The sequence below is a fragment of the Mesocricetus auratus genome, unplaced genomic scaffold, assembly GCF_017639785.1.
Source record: "Mesocricetus auratus isolate SY011 unplaced genomic scaffold, BCM_Maur_2.0 Super-Scaffold_15014, whole genome shotgun sequence".
NCBI lineage: Eukaryota > Metazoa > Chordata > Mammalia > Rodentia > Cricetidae > Mesocricetus > Mesocricetus auratus.
The window spans coordinates 63320325-63337319 of record NW_024429186.1 but is presented as its reverse complement, the minus strand read 5'-3'; the positions used below and the strand labels follow the sequence as shown (position 1 = coordinate 63337319).

General features: G+C 43.5%; 1 protein-coding gene, 1 long non-coding RNA gene and 2 other non-coding genes across 6 annotated transcripts; 3 read left to right on the top strand and 1 right to left on the bottom strand.

Moving 5' to 3' along the window:
• The first annotated feature begins 357 nt into the window (after positions 1–357).
• Positions 358–1511, top strand: LOC121139383 (serine/threonine-protein kinase BRSK1-like). Of its 2 annotated transcripts, none has more exons than XR_005876342.1 (2): positions 358–444; positions 1041–1511. XR_005876342.1 is itself a non-coding variant. In XM_040743101.1 (2 exons), the coding sequence occupies exons 1-2, from the start codon at positions 439–441 to the stop codon at positions 1041–1043; spliced, it is 297 nt and encodes a 98-aa protein (XP_040599035.1). In that variant the 5' UTR covers positions 401–438; the 3' UTR covers positions 1044–1511. The 2 variants fall into 2 exon arrangements, 1 of the variants encoding a protein (XP_040599035.1); XM_040743101.1 differs by having other exon boundaries at positions 401–732.
• LOC121139649 lies at positions 865–971 on the top strand. Its single transcript, XR_005876551.1, has one exon. It is a non-coding gene; the product is annotated as a U6 spliceosomal RNA (small nuclear RNA).
• Positions 1512–1601: 90 nt separating the features above from the next.
• LOC121139648 lies at positions 1602–1708 on the bottom strand. The gene has a single exon (XR_005876550.1). It is a non-coding gene; the product is annotated as a U6 spliceosomal RNA (small nuclear RNA).
• Positions 1709–2005: 297 nt separating this feature from the next.
• Positions 2006–6651, top strand: LOC121139382. 2 transcript variants are annotated; one of them, XR_005876340.1, is made up of 3 exons: positions 2006–3108; positions 5649–5705; positions 6480–6651. It is a non-coding gene; the product is annotated as an uncharacterized LOC121139382 (long non-coding RNA). The 2 variants fall into 2 exon arrangements; XR_005876341.1 differs by having other exon boundaries at positions 2006–5705.
• The last annotated feature ends 10344 nt before the right edge of the window (positions 6652–16995 follow it).

The following is a 16995-nucleotide window of genomic DNA, read 5'->3' as shown; positions in this document are numbered from 1 at the left end:
TGTCCTACTGCAACGCGAACAGTGTGCATCCTCCAACTTCCCCTTGAGGACCATGTAGGTGGGCTCCCGCCCTTCCGTCCGCGTCCCGGATGTTTGGTTACCAGGCAACAAGCTAGCGCCTGCCAAGACACCTGCGAAGGGGCGCGGCCCTGGATCCCAGAGCCTCGGTCCTGGACCCAACCAGCGCCTGCGCAAAGTGTGCACAGGGGGTGTCACCTGCGACCTGCGGCCCGGAGAGCGTGGAAGGGCGTGGTCGTCCAGCCCAGCGGCTGGGTCCCAGACAGCCCCAGCATAGACTGCACCCCTCTCCCGCGGTGCGCCGAGAGCGCCGCGCCCGGCGTTCCGGGACCCAGTGGGCCTGAGCTGGGCGGCATCACCGGGCGGGCCGGGCGTGCTGCAAGGCTTTCCGGCCCGGAGCCCTGACGGCATCACAGGGCGATGTCGGTAACCAGTCCCGCGTTTTCATGGGGGTGCGGCGGGGGCTCGGGAGACCGAGCAGCCACACATTTCCCAAGCTCCCCCACAGATGTCAGGGAAAGACGGGCCGGGCGCGGAGAGAAGGCCCCGCCCCGTCCCGCCCGCTCTACCCCCGCCCCGCCCCGCCCAGGGTTGCAGAGGACGCCTCTTACCCGACGTGCACCAGGTCCTCATTTGCATGTCTCCAGAGGTAAACCACGCGGGTTGCACGCTGCCAGAGCGACTTACGTTCAGCAGGCGAGGTCACGAGCCTCGGTAAGGGATCCCAGTGAGGAAATTACCTTTGTGTTCTCAAGGAGCGCAGGAACTCGCGGGAAGAAAATCACCCTAATATTAAAGTTTCTACCATTTTAGCCCTTATATACTCCGTGGACAGAACCAGGATGCGTGCTCGCTTCGGCAGCACATATACTAAAATTGGAACGATACAGAGAAGATTAGCATGGCCCCTGCGCAAGGATGACACGCAAATTCGTGAAGCGTTCCATATTTTGCACCAGAGCTACTTGGCAAAAAACCAAAGCAACCGAACTGAAACTCTTCCTGACTTATTCGTTTTGCAGTGACACCTCCCTCCCAGCCTCCTGCGTCTCCACGGCAACGCAACTGCGCCACTACTAAATGCCCGTATGTATCCGTGTCTTTGGAACTGAGTGCTTGCAGTCATCAATTAAAACCTGCTGTTGTCAAAATGTGAAAAGCAGCGTTTGCTAGTATTCTTTGGAGGCTGCGCTCAGGGAGGAGCCTGTGAGAACAGATCCCAGCGGCGAGCTGCGTTTCAGCGGTTGCACACCCAGGGCTACAAAGCCAGGTCAGCGTCAGGACGCAGCGAAGAAACCAGCAAGGCTGTGGCTGCTTCCCTGTGGGGCCTCAACAATCATCAGTGCAAATGCAGAAACGATTCTTTGCGCAGTTCACAAGCCAGGACGTCTTCTAAGTGGAAATGCTCAGCTTCCCGCTGCCCGGGCTTCGGGATAAGGAAGAAAAGCTCTCAAGTTAATGTCCTAATAAAACAAAGGCACATGGCTACATTATCTGCAAGTAGCACCATTCATTCCTGTTTGATGATGTCGTCCACAATTTCAACAAAACACCGCACTTTGAAACTACAGCTTTAAAAACTGCAAAATATGGAACGCTTCACGAATTTGCGTGTCATCCTTGCGCAGGGGCCATGCTAATCTTCTCTGTATCGTTCCAATTTTAGTATATGTGCTGCCGAAGCGAGCACGAACGTCTTTACTGGTCATGGGCTATATAAGGTCTATGAGTTGCTATCTTTCTATGTTAGGGTGACTTTCATCCTCGCATTTCGCAGGGCGCACGGGAACCCAAAAGAGGGTTCTGATGGGACTCGTGTATCTAAGCTTGTAAACTCGGCTGCCGGGTGGAGGTTGTCCTGTTTGCGTGGACCCGCATGGTTTACCTGTGGCGGCGTATGCAAATGAGAGCCCGATGCATGTCGGGTAAGAGGCCTGCCCAGGTAGAGCCGGGAGTGCGCGGCTCTCTGGCCGCAGGGCATGCCGGGATCGCGCGCAGTGGCGCCTCCCGGGCCGGGAGCGGCGGAGGCGGGGAGAGGCCGGCCTCAGACTGCGCGGCTCTCCTGACACCGCAGGGTTTCGGCACTTAAAGTTCCCGGGGAAAGTCAAGCCCGTCGGAGACAGACACTAGGGGACCAGCCGCAGCCCCTAATGCCACGACCATCAGCAGACACGTCGCCCGATCCCCAGCTCGCGCTCAGATTCGCTGCTTTCAAAGATGCCATCTCAGACATCGTCGTAACTTTCTGAAGGGCTGAACTCGTCTCGCCATGTGTTTGATGACGATGCCTTTGGTTTCTGGCCCCCGCCAGCGATCGTGCTTGGTTTCCCTTCAGGCCGATGGCTTACTGAGGAAATGGGATGCTTACCTTGTCACGGGAGCGCCTTAGATTCGGCCCGCTGTGCTGCTATGGACCTGGTCCTCTATCCTGCTTTAATTGGTTTATTCGCCCTGTTTCGTGAAAGTGTATGGTTATGCCTAGAGGCTGAGTTCTGATGACTTTTTGTTTTTGTTTTTGTTTTTATTTAGTGATGGGGAGTATGCGATGTGCACATGTGACTAATGAAGTGTGTCGGAGTCAGCATCCCGACACCTCCATTTTAAAGCTTTTGCAAACCTTCCACCTAATGGTTATAGACGCTGTAGGCAATAAGGGACCAGCCAAAGAAATACACCCTGAGCAGGGCCCAAGAAACACACTCTGGCCCTGTAACCTGAGTCAAACAAATGCCCCCTGATCCTGAAACGTGCCAAAGAAACACACTTTGGCCCTAAAAATCAGACTCAGTGAAAGAAATACACCCTGGCCCAAAATTAGAGCCAAAAGACCTAAAAGGTCCAGAGAAAGAAATACACTTTGACCCTAAAATCAGAGCCAAATCTGACCTGGAATCTGAGCAGAAAACCAACCAATCCCTGACTATGAAATCTAACCAGTCTAAACTCAGAGATTGAAATCTGACCAATCCCCATCCTGGAAATCTTCTCCCTGGAAAAACTTCGCCCCTAAGAAGTCCTATAGAAACTGCTGTGCCTGTTCAACTTGTGGCTTCCGGCTGTCCTGTCCTGGATTCTTCCCTCCCAAATGAGGTTTGTGTGAGACCTTCCTTGACTGGAATGGAGTGGAGGAGAGAAGAGCAGAGAAGTAACTACTTTTCACCTGAGCCAGAGCAGAAAGGAGCATAGCAGGGCTGTAACACTTTCGCCAGGGAAACCTTCCCCTAGCAAAGCGGAGATAGCTGAAGTGTAACAACTTCACTGGGGAAGCCCTCACCTGCTGGAGCAGAGCTGTTACACACTGGGGGAAGCCTTTCGCTGGAGCAGGGCTGTAAAGCTGCTAAACTTACTGTGACCTGTGGTATTCTTTGACTCCCAAGTGGCCCTGAATCCCTGTCCACCTGAGCTGCGGCAATGCTTACAGACACCAATGAACATTTGTCAGGTAGAAAGCCTAGTGGTGTGCTTGCATTTAACTCTTGGTTCATGAGTTAGTAGGGATGGTGTCTGGGAGCCAACTTCTGTGCTTCCTGCTAGAGGATTAAGAGAAAGACAAGGCAAAGAAATGGAAACTAGGAGCATTGATTCTGAGTTTCTGGGTCATCGGATTCCTTATCCAGGTGTTTTGCAAGGTGCAGTTCCTTGAGCTAACAGATTACCTTCCTCAGGCGAGATTGGAGTTGTGTCTCCTCACCAACTCCATTCTGTAGGCTCGCAATGCTAGTTCTGAGTCTTGGTCTCTAGGGCTGCTGCTCCACAGCACTTAGAAATTGGTAGGATTCAGCAGAGAAGCAGAAGCGGCCTTTCATTCTCTCCCTACTCCATTGGAATGAATCTTGCCTGAATGCCTTCTACACATTGTTTTCAGTCAGTCTATACATTTATTGAAAGACTCGCCCATTAAGCGAATCTGCCAGGGTTATTCAAACTTAACATCTCAGATTTCCATTGCGCAACTGCCCTTGTTTTGTGTTTTCGCGGGTTCTTGACTGGGTAATGTAGTCTTTTTCTACTCCTCTTTCCCCACCCTGCCCTCCTTCCATCTACACTGCACACATTACTAACAGCAGGTTTACTCGATTCACCTCATGCTTTTGTTATTCTATATTATGCTCGTGTCTTACTCTACCCGTTTGCAACATTCAGACACTTTTGGCTCCTGTTAAACTCAAAATATATTTAAGACCCCACAGTAACATTTTAATTTTAAAAACCCTGTTCTTTCACCCCTGATTACTTAAGTATATGTGAACCGCCAATCTTTTTTGGGGGAGATACTGTTTTGTTTTGTTTTTTTATCACATCTTTTAAGAGGCATTTAGGAAAGTGATGCAGTAGGCATTTTTTAAAGTAATTGTATCTTAAGATTTGCTTTTGTGAGACTAGTAAGTGTAATAGGCATGATTAACAACTTAGCTTTAGCAGACATTTATTTGAAGGATTGTCTCAGATTAGATTTTTTAAATAAGGAAAAATTATATTTGCATTCTGGAACATTTGAACTCTATTGTTAGTAAGTATTATTGTTATAATAATCCTAATTGTTAACATTAACAGTAATCCTGTTTTATTTAAAAAAACAGCTACTTAAAACTACTTAGCTTAGTGGGTAATTTAATCAAACTGTGGTACATCTTATAATCAATGACATTTTAGATCTAATGAGATGTGTTTTTTCAGTGAGGGAAAACAGACTGTAAGTTCACTGAACAATATTGGCACTGATCCTATCGGTGTTTAAGGCCAAGTCATTTCTTTTTCCTTTATACCTCTGAGTATCACTAAGTCAATACATTCTTCAGTCGGTTACGAAGAGGGAAAAGACTTTGAGCCTATCATTTTATAACCATACTTCTGAGTTGTCATTCAACCATGACAGGATAGTACACACTGATCAGTACAAATTCAACTTGGCTGTTTTTCTTTTTATTCACAGAAAAGGGACATTTTGAGATTTGACACTCTTTAAAAACAATAACAGCAAAAAATCTAACATCCACCACAAATTATTTCCTGTTCAGGAATTTTGCTTTCATTTAAAAGAGAAGGAATTCAACCCAAATCCTCACATCCTCTTTAGCAGGAAGAGTTGAGTCACTTGAAACCACCACACCTATGACATGCTTCATCTCCTATGAAATTGATGAGCTCAAGCTGGAAGACTGAGGTGCTCAGCCTGGTTTCCAGGTTGCAACCATAAGAACTTTCAAAACACCAGTGCGGGAGCCAGCCTGTGGGAGTTCTGACTTAGTTGTCCCCGTGGGGCTTGAGTTTCTGAGGTCTTTTTGTGTGGTTGGAGTTTCCTCCTTCTTTCTCAGCTTTGCATTTGTTATCTTCCTTTTCCTCGCTTCTTTCTTTCCATCAATTGTACTGTGTAGCAGGTGGAACTTGTCTTGAATTCTCCACCAAGCCCATTACTCTGCCTTTCTGCATCCCCCCTACCCCTGCCATATTTATGGCCATATTTGGGAAGAATGCAGTGGTCCTGCAGGATTCCTGGAAACAACTATAGCCTTTTTAAACGTGTGCCAGATTACTTAATTTCTGGTATCGAAGTCCATAAACTGAAACATACTGGAGAACCACTTCCCAAACTTTGCTAGTAATAGACTCCTTGATTTAATTTCTGACAGCTTCCAGAGGTTTGATCTATTCTTGCCATTCAAAGAATGACCCAGAACATCTCCCAGGTATTTAAAAAGCTCCCTGTACCCATATAGTGGCTGTACATATTGTGAACATATACAAGAATAAAAAAGAGGTGGGGGTGGGGGGTTAAATGCCCTGACTTATGGCGTCCTTTTTTTCTGTTATCGTAAAAACTTGATAAAACTATGGAACATGGTAATTGGGGTAACGTCAATCTGTACTCCTGGGCTATGGCCACTCATATTTGGCTCTTGATTCTCTCTTAAATTTCCTGAGTGAGCTGGGTGGTGGTGGTGCACACCTTTAATCCCAGCACTTGGGAGGCAGAGGCAGGTGAATCACTGTGAGTTCGAGACCACCCTGCTCTACAAGAGCTAGTTCCAGGACAGCCTCCAAAACCACAGAGAAAGCCTGTCTCAAAAATCCAAGAAAAAAAAATCCCTTGAGCTGAGAGCTGTGTTTTTGCTTTGACACAGGTGTGAAATATTTTTTGTGCATAGAGTTTTCTTGCAGTCAGCAGTTCCCTTAATTTGTAGCAAATGTTTCAGTGAAGGTGCATGAGGACGGGAAAGTGGTCAGAGATTAACATCTTTAATTTCTTGGAGTTCCTGTAAATTAACTTGTGCATAACCTCATATTCCCCCCTTCTTGTTTCAAAGGAGCAGTGACCCTCGTATATGGAAAATGGGTGGGCAGAAAGTTTCATTGTCTGGAATCTAATGTCTAATTCCAAGTCTATGGGAGTCATTTTACAACTATGTAAGTTGTAGGTAAATTATAGCAATGCAAAGTAATTTTTGTTTATGGACCTCTAGATGCTGGCCTGGCCTTCAGTTGATCTCTCTGTAAGAAGATGTTTTTGCTTCTGCTTGCACCTTCATCTCAACATTCCTTTATTCTACATCATTTAAAAATTTCTACTTTGAATTGGCTGTAACACCCATCATGCATCTTTTTTGACTAATAAATTACATAAAACCTCTGGTACATTTTTTAATCCACACAAGTGGCATGTTTTTAATTAAGAAATAGTTTCATATAAATTTGGAGTTCTTCCACTGAGTTTCCCAGTGGATTCACCTAACAAAACAGAGTATATTTTTAATCAGAGAAAGCACAGTTTGTGTTCTAATTAAAGCTCAGACATATTTTCTTTCTTTCTAAATGATAATAGAAATTTGATGACTTTTTTCTCTTTTAAATATTCTCTGTTGATTTTATACTTTTTGTTTTTGTGGCTGATGAGTCAGTGCTCACCGTTGATAGCAATGACTGGGAATTTGGTGTTACAATTTATTGAGTAAACTCTATGACTTTAGAGATATAGTCTCTGTGTATGAAAACGTTGAGGAAAAACTTACCTTTCTATGACTTACATGTGCTTCAGACTCACTCAGGTAGGAGTGTTGTGCTCATCTTAGAGGCAAGGGCCTTTAAGGTACCAAAACCGGTAAGTTCGGGAGCTTATTTGCTTATTCTTCACCTTTTTTTTTTTTTTTTTTGGTTTTTCCAGACAGGGTTTCTCTGTGGCTTTGGAGGCTGTCCTGGAACTAGCTCTTGTAGACCAGGCTGGCCTCGAACTCACCTCTGCCTCCCAAGTGCTGGGATTAAAGGCGTGTGCCACCAACGCCTGGCTTGCTTATTCTTCACCTTTGACTATACAGTTTGTACTTTGTTTCTGTATTTTTATCATTCAAAAAGGTGTTTGCCTCTTAGTGAATGTGTAGTACTTTTCTAAAAGCAGATAATGCTACTAATTTATACTGTGAAATCTCCTAAATTAAAGAAAGGAACCCGATTCTCATTGATTTAAGATGGTCCTAATGTCAGGGCTTAGCAGTCCCCCGTTGCAGGCAATAATCCTTGAGATCATTTGTACCTCCCCCTCCCCTCAGCTCAGGGCTGCCCTGTCAGGCCTGGAGAGGAGGGCTTCTGTGTGATCTTCTCATGTAAATAAACCAACTGGAGGATGGGTGGTGGCCTCTTGTCTACTGGGAAATCATTTTTCAATCTTGGGCACAAGAAACCTTATACAGTTTGCATAAACAGTTAAGAGTAAATGAGAGTATTTGGAATACATGCAAGTAACATATTTTGACAGTGGCAGATTCAATCGCTACTGAAGTCGATATTTCGGGGGTACAAAGACAAGTCAGGGTTTGCTGTACAATATGCTGGAAGGCACAGAACGACCCCCAAGTTCAGTCTCTGCATTTTCATTTTCTTGTGATTCCCTTGTTCAACCAAGCACCAGAGGGGATTTTAAGCACTGGACCACTTAGGGTTTGAACTGCTCTAGAGATGGGTAAAAACCTCAGTTAACCGGGGAGTGAAAAGGGAAGGGAGGGTTTTTGACAAAGTGTAGTTCTAAATACATGTTTAAACGAGCCACCACCACCAAAAGAAAACACAGGAAAAAGAAAGAAAAAGTGATATAATGCTGTTTTTGTTACAATGCTGCAGCCTCAGCCCCTGGATGAGAGAGGGGACGTCTATAGCATTGAAAAGGGGCTTCTGTGGTCAAGCAGTGTGTGTGTGTGTGTGTGTGTGTGTGTGTGTGTGTGTGTGTGTGTGTGTACGCACGCGTGTGTGGGGAACAACACTGGACATGGCCACTGCTAACACAGGTCAGCCCTAAGGTGTAGGTGGGCAGGGGCATCCAGGGGCCTGAACAGACTGTGGCTCTGGTGCCTGCAGGGCAGGGTTAGTAGTGACGTCGGTGGGCGGGGCAGAGGCAGTAAGGTGGGCAGTGTTGGGGCTCATCTCCCACGCAGCACTCTCCCTGCTCTTCCGGGATTATTTTTTCTTTTGTGTTTTCTTAGGTGTCATTAATCTCTGTAGGTCAGAGTTTTCCTTCTAGTGCCTTCTTTAGGGCTGGCTTAGTTGATAGATTTTATTTAAATTTGCTTTTTTTAATGGAACGTCTTATTTTCTTCATCTGCTGTGATTGAAAGTGTTGCTCTGTATCATAGTCTGGGCTGGTATCTGTGGTCTCTTAGAGTTTGTAGAACTTGAGTCCATTTAGAAGGCAGGCATTATTCTATTTTTTCCCTTGTAGCTTCTAACGTTCTTTCTTTGTTCTGTATGTTTAGTGTTTTGATTACTATGTGCTGATGGGAATTTCTCTTCTGGTTTAGTCTATTTGGTGTTCTATTATGCTTCTTGTACCTTGATAGACATCTTCTTTAGATTAGTGGAATTTCTTTTATGATTTTGTTGAAAATATTTTCTGGGCCTTTGAGCTGGGTTTCTTACCTTTCCTCTATTTGTGGATGTTTTATGCCAGGTTTTTTTGTTTTATTTTTAATATTTTTTTGACCAAAGTATTGCTTTCTTCTAATGTGTCTCCATTGCCTGAGATTCTTCTATCTTTCATATCTTGTATCCTGTTGTTGATGGTTGCCTCTGAGCTCCCTTTCCAAGTTCCTAAAATTTTCATTTTCAGATTTGACTCATTATGGGTTTTCTTTATTGATTCTGTTTCCACTTTCAGGTCTTATACAGTTTTATTCATTCCTCCCACTGTGTTTCCATAGATTTCTTTATGGGATTTATTAATTTCCTCTTTAAGGACCTCTGCCAGATTCATAAATGCCATTTAAGTCCTTGTCTTGTACTTCAGTTATGTTGCAATACACAGGGCCTGCTGTGGTAGTATTGCTGTGCTCTAGTGTAGGCATATTGCTCTAGCTGCTGTTGATTGTGTTTTTATGCTGACATCAAGGCATCTGGGTTTGTCATTTTAGGTAATAATGTCTAGTCTTGTCTTTGTTCTGTGTGTGTCTTTTCCTTGTTTTCTGTTGCCATCTCTGGTTCTTAGGAGGGTGTGGTGCTGTGTGTTGTCTGGTAGGTAATTCTTCTGGAATCCTGCTAGGTGTGGCCACCAGGGAAGGGTCTGGGTAAAATGAGTGTCTAGGTATTGGAGTTCACACGTAGGAATGGGCTGTGTTGGAGGGGGGGCTGAAGGCGTCCACCAGACAGGGGCGATAAGATCTGCTTAGTCCCATGGGAATGGGGATGGGAATGGGACAGAGTGAGGGAAGGCCACCAAACAGTCTGCTATAGAGCTGGGGATAGGGATAGGGAATTGGATTTGGAGGAGAGGAGAGAGAGGGACCATCTGAAGCCCATCTACCTGCTCTGTTGGCCTGCTTGCTTCTCTGGCAGGTTTCTAGGATCTTTTAAGTTCTGTGTCCTGGGGTTCATGGTAATTTTCATTAGAGAACATTTCCATAGGACTAATGGGTTGGGCATGGGTAATGTCCTAGCCTTTCGTGTTGTTTGTATTTTTGCAATGTGACATGGACATGTGGACTTCTTTCATTGCTTGTGTGCCAGATATGAGGTGCTCAACTAGCCAGGACTTAATCCAGATGTGGTAGCACAGACTCATCTTACGAGTCTGGATTCTCTCTTTCCCCAGCAGACCCAATTGGCCTTTGTAGAAGATCCCCTCTGTGCTCTGTAAGGTTATTTGGACGCCTCACTGCTTCTATGAGTGGCTCTAGACATTCCTGGGTGCACCACATGTAGGAGTAGCTTTCTAATAAAACATTGCCCTCCCATCCCCCCCATTTTGTAACTTCACTTTTCCTGTCATCTCAGTTCATTCACAGGCTGAAGTTATTTTGTTTCTTAGCAAACAGGAAGTTTAAGTTTAAATTTAAGTTTCAGCTCTACCAGAGAAACTTTGGTTGGACCCACTATTAAAGTATTGTCATTTTCCGTATGTGCATGCTCAACTCCTTAGCTGTTTTTCCTTAGGAGCCATCAACTTTTTCTTCTTTTATTCTCATTTTATATGTTATGGGTGTTTTGCCTGTATGTGTGTCTCTGTGCCACACGAGTGCCTGGTGCCTGAGAAGGTAAGAATAGAATAGTGGGTCTCCTGGAATTGGAATTACAGATGGTTGTGAGCCATCGTGTGTGTGTGTGTGTGTGTGTGTGTGTGTGTGTGTGTGTGTGTGTGCGTGCGTGCGTGCGTGCGTGCGTGCGTGCGTGCTGAGAATCAAATCTGGGTCCTCTGCAAGAGCAGCCACTTTTCTTACTCCACCAGGCATCTCTCCAGCCTTCACCTTATCTTTTACCAGAACCTGGGGCTCCATGCTGCCCTAGAGATCCCTCTGTCTCCCCAGCATGGGGCTTTTTGCATGGGTGTCAGGGATCCAACTTAGGTCCTCGACTTGCATGACAGACATTTTATCAGTGAGCCAACTACCCAACTTCCATTAGCATCATCACAGACTATAGTGTTTGATAACGTGTTGTTTTGTTTTCGAGACAGGGTTTCTCTGTGTAACGTTGGAGCCTGTTGAAATTCACGCTGTAGACCATACTGGTCTCAAAAGATCTGCCTGCCTCTGCCTTCTGAGTGCTGGCAGTAAAAGCAGGTGCCAACATCACCTGGCTAGTATTTGATAATACTTTGATAACTGCAAATAAATTATTTGTCAGTCAAGTTTTCCTCTCTGACTAATTATATTTTTATTTAAAAATAATATTTAGTTAGTTATATTATTTTCTTTTCCAGACAGGGTCTCATTATGTAGCCCTTGCTTGCATGGAACTTGCTTTATATACTAGGCTGGCCTTGAACTCACAAGAGATCTGCTTGCCTCTGCAGCCCAGATGCGAGGATTAATGAAGTGCACCAGTAAGCCCTGTAAGGATTCAGGCATTATGCTGGCCTGTCCCCGTCACCTGGCAGAATGCACTCAGGCAGTACCCTGGTCAGCCCAGGGTTCCATGACTACTAGTCTGCATGCAGGTGCAAAGGATTCCTTTAAAAGACAGACATCCACCCCTCTTATGCTGTCTGTCCCTTTCTCTTTCCTGCTGTTCCTCTGGGCAGACAGGACGTTTCCTGTCTTCCTCTTCTCTTCTGTCCTCTCTCTGTGTCTTTTTACCTCTTTTCTTCCTCCCTTTCACTTTCTAGTAAAATGTCTTACTTAAGCTCTGTCTGCCTAGCATGTTTGTCCTCTGCCTCAGTTACCCTCCTCTGCCCTAGAGTCCTCCAATGTTCACCACGCACTTTATCTTAACCAAGCCCAGTGCTGGCTTCATTTTTAAAGATGAAAAATGATCTGTTTTCAGACAACTGTATTTTGTGTGTCTTAGAAAGATATTAGGGGCTGATGACCAGAGTTCAAATCCTAGCTGCAGGCCTTGGGTAACAAATATGACAAAAATGGGAGCACATGTGTTACTGCAAAGCACCATGAGCACGTGTGTCACTCCCCATGGCAAAGCACGTGAGCACGTGTGTCACTGACTGCTGTTGCATGAGAAGGCTTACATTTTGAAAGCTTGTAGCAGTCGCATTTCTTTTCATTCAGTTTAAGAACTTTTAGGTGTTTCCATCAGGAGCACTGACTATGGAGCCTGTGGAGAATTTCCCACAGGTCCCTAATAGGAGGGCCACAACTGAGCAACCCTTAACTGCTACGTTGTAAAAACTTTGACCATTTGAAAATTATCCCCGGAAAAGTATTGTAACTTTTAGGAGAAGGACTCTCATCATCCTAAATCTTACAACAACAACAAAACCCTAGGCACCAGCTTAGTTTCTTAATCATTTTTCAAAATGTATATTGGTCATATGACTTGATACACAGTTTTTGGAAAAATAGAAGAAAACTGAATTACAAAAAAATAAAAATAACCAAGTAGCCCTCTAACCTCTAAAGAAATAGAACCACAATTAGCTATGTCCCCAAACACTGCAAGACTGGGAGAAGCAAGTTCTGTGAAACACTCTAAATGAACTAACTTCTGTAGTGGGTGTTCGCCCCACCCACGACGTTGGGCTCTCTGGCCCCATAGAAGTGGGGCTTCTCGTTTGTTGAGTAATTCCTTTAAAAGTAAGAGCTCTCTTGTGTAGTGGTAGGAAATCTGATCACAGCTTCCAGCGCCCCCAGGGCAGAAGACCAGAGGTGGCTTTCTACCTTATTGTCATTCATGAGTGTTCCCCAACAAATATTTGATATCCTTTGATTCTGGCTCTTGTGGACTCCCTTAACACTGCCTACAAACTTCAGGCTTAAACCTCTCCCACCACTGCAGATGGTATGAAAGTTCCAAAGAAGAAAACAAAACAAAACAAAGCAAAAAACGGTTAACACAATTCTTTCAAGGGACAGAAAGTTGAAGACTACTCCTCAGGATAGTTACTGATATGTGTATAACCCTGATAACAAAACTAAGTAAGCATTAATTACCCACAAATTGCATCCTTTAATGTCAAAATTATGATAAAAACTTCAGAAGCTTGGTGCAACAGTGTGTTGGAAATAAGTAACACATTTCTTCTGTAGCACAGGAAACCTAGTGAGAGCACAGAAAGGCTTTCAAACGTGACTGGTTAGCATGGAGAGGATGGGGAAGCAACAGAGGGGACCCAGGAACCCCAAAGTCACTTCTAGGTGTTTTGCCTCAAACCACCCTTTGCAGGTTTGCTCCCTTTTCTTCTTGAGTAATGAGGAAACTGAGAATCTGCAATGGGGAAAGTTCTTTCCACATTAGAAAATCAGTAAGCAGTTCAAATGACAATGCCACGACTCTAGATTTCTTTCCCTTCCCCCACCCCTTTATATTGTCCTGTCTTGGTAAAGATCCCATAACCAGCTCTCTAGCAAAACAAATCTCTCATTTGTATGCTTTGTTGGTTGCTGTGGTGTGCGTGTTCCAGGGACGATTTTGAACTGTCACGTGATGTCCTTGAACACCAGGTATGGAAGAGACAGATGGCACCAGTGGTGGCCTCTGTGGGCTGCTGCAGCTGTACCCCTTATACCATTGCCTTAGGTGGCTGATGCCCAGGATCTTTTGTTCTGTTTTTTTTGAGATAGAGTTTCACTATGTAGCTCTGGCTTCCTGGACTTCACTATGTAGAACAGGCTAACGTGAAACTCACAAAGGTCCACCTGCCTCTGCCTAGCAAGTGCTGGGATTAAAAGGTGTGGAATAACATGCCTGTCCCAGCAGTATCTTTTCTTATGCAAGTATGCTGTTTGATTTTCCCTGTGGCAATTACTGCCTTCTGATACAAAATTTAAAATTTGTTTTTTAAGACAGAGACTTCTCTATGGCCTACATTAGCCTTAAACCCACAGTAATCCTATTGCCTCACTTTTCTGAGTGCTGAGATTAAAGGTGTGTGCCACCACTCCTGACATAATTGTAATTCGGTTTTGTTTGTTTGCTTTAAAGACCAGGTCTTACACTGTAACTGTGGGTGACCTGGAACTTGCAAAGTAGGCCAGGCTAGCCTAGGACTAGAAAAAAATAATCTGCTTCTGCCTCATTAGTGCTAGGATTAAAGCAATGGGTTACTGTGCCTTCATAATTTGATTTTTATCTGTTTCTATTTTCCCCTACTATATCTGTATTCTGAAAGAGGCATTTTATATTTATTATTCATTTATTATTTCTATTGTTCTTATTTTTAAAAAAGAATGACTGATGTACTTAGCTGTGTATAAATGAATGATGTTTGTACATTATTATACAGGAAAGAAGTTAAAAAAGCCTTTCTTTTGCAATTAGGAGTAATGGTTAAATGAAGGCATTAGAGGTAAATGAATGAATGAATGAATGAAGCCATCATGTGGGTGCTGGGAACTTAACCTAGGTCCTCTACAAGAGCAACAAATGTTCCTAACCACTAAAGAGCCATCTCTCCAATGGTGGAAACATTTTTTTTATTTGTTTTGTTTTAAGATGTCAGGGCCCATAAAAAGCGGCTTCACCTCATCTTGGCTTAAGGTCAGAAAGTTCAAAACTATCCTTACTCTTCCAAGGTTAAAATCATAAGACCTAAAGGTCTAAGGCATGGCTACCGTAGGATGTTTGGTCTAAGGCGTGGATGTCTTATCTAAATAACAAGACTTGGTCTAAGGTGTGGTTACTCTTAACTCTCAAGGTCAGATAATGAGAGATTTAGTCTACTGAATGTTTGGAAAATTAAGGAAGTAAGTCTGTTTGTTCCTTGTATTGTGGTAAAGAAGTCTCTTGCCTTTCCCCCTTTTGGTTTGGGTATATTAGAATGTTGTATAACTTGTTACATTCAGTATTCATTGGAAAACCCTCCCGACTCTATTCTGTGTCTCCATCTTTTCCTTAGTATATTTACCTGCCATTTTCTTAGTGCACACACCCCCTCTCAGGTACAGACCAGGAAAAGGAGACATAGCTAATCCTTATAAAAATAAATTTTTCATTCTTGTCTTAGTGTTTTGTGTCCTTGGTAGACATGAAGATGCTTGTCTTGGGAATGATCACGCACAGAGGAATGGTCTCCTCACTTACTCAGGAATCCAGACTGTTTCCATCGAGAGGCTCTGCTACTCCAGGTCTGAGTTCCAAGGCCAGCATTGAAAGGGAGAGTAGAGAAGGCACACCTGCTTCTTAATACATCTGACAATAAGTAATTAGAAGATTTGCTCACCTTTCATTGATGAGACCTAGTTACACTGTCCTGCCTGGATGCAGGGTCAGCTTGGGAAATGGCGCTGCAGCCACGTCCTAACAGCAAGCCTTTAGAAGACTTGTGGCTACCTGCGCCACAGCCTTCCCGCTGCCTTGTTCCTGCTCTCTCTCCCTCCTTTCTCCCTCTTGCTCTGTCTTTTCCTTTCCACCACTCCTGATTTCCACAGGCTTGATCCTCTCTCGTTACTTTGTATTCTCTCTGTTGGCTTGGAACACACACACACACACACACACACACACACACACACACACACACACATGTTCTCATTTTAGCTGCTGTTCTTACAGTTCTAACATATTTACTTACGGTTTGAGATTTCTATAAAGCCCATGTTTATTTGGCACATCTCTTCTCTACAGATACGAAAAGACTCCCTTAATTCCTCTCACTTCACAACTAATACGCCATATTCCTTCTTATGGCAGTGCATGACTTTATTTTAACTTTAAAGAAATTCATAAAAATCATTGTGAATATGAAACAAATACATATTATGTATTCTTAAATCTCTGTGATCATTTTTCCTGAAATCTTTGTTGATGAAGTCTGGACTTTGGCCACAGAAACACCCATGTGACATATGCTCTCCATGTTTTTCTTCAAATAACAATGTGGCAGATACATCCCATAGCTGTGATATCCAAATAGGTATGTGGGTAAGAAATTCTCGTGTCTAAAATTTTCCTCTTGGTGTGAGGATGATATCGTTCCACTTTCTCCTGATATTGATTGTTACTAATGCTGAATCTATTGTCAGTCTAAGTGTCTTTTCCTTGGATGAATCTGTCTTTTCTCTCTAGTAGCCTTTTACAAAGCTCTGTAGTTCAACCACAATGTGATTTTTTTTATTGATTCTTCATTTTGCTTCTCAGAATGTGTCTTCAAACTTTGAACTTATGCTTCTCCAGTCCATAAAATCATTATTCATACCCTGTCCAAATATTGCTTATCTTCCATTAACTCTATTTTTAATGGGATTAATTAGATGTATTTTAAAACTTCTCAATATGCTTTTCATGTCTCTGTACTGCCTTTTATATTTGTTTGTTCTTTCCAGAATATGTTCTTAGCACAGTTTTTTCAATTTTTTTTTAGTGTCTGTAGACTGGAGATAAACTCTTTAAAGAAATCAATTCTTTGAGAGTTTTGATTACCCTTCCCCCAGTTCTTCGCCAACTTATCCCTACTTCTATACCCACTCAACTTTGTATCATTAAGAATAAAATCCTGAAAGACAAATTTGTGCTGGTCAAATACTCTTGGATGTGTGGCCTTCCTTTGTAAAGTGTTTAATTTGCTATAAAGAAAGAAATTAAAGAAGATACCAGAAATTGGAACGATCTCCCATGCTCTTGGACAGGCAGGATCAACATAGTAAAAAATGGCATTTTTGCCAAAAGCAATCTACAGATTCAATGCAATTCCATCAAAATACCACACAATTCTTCACAGACCTTGAAAGAATAATACTCAATTTTGTATGGAAAAACAAAAGACCCAGGATAGCCAAAACAATCCTGTTCAACAAGGCAACGCCCGGAGTCATCACCATCCCTGACTTCAAGCTCTATTATAGAGCTATAGCCCTGAAAACAGCTTGGTATTGGCACAAAAGTAGACAAGTAGACTAATGGAATCAAATTGAAGATTCGTATATTAACCCACACACCTATGAACACCTGATTTTTGACAAAGAAACTAAAACTATACAATGGAAAAAAAAGTATCTTCAACAAATGGTGCTGGCATAACTGGAGGCTGGCATGTAGAAGACTGCAGATAGATCCATGTCTATCACCATGCACAAAACTTAAGTCCAAATGGATCAAAGACCTCAACATAAA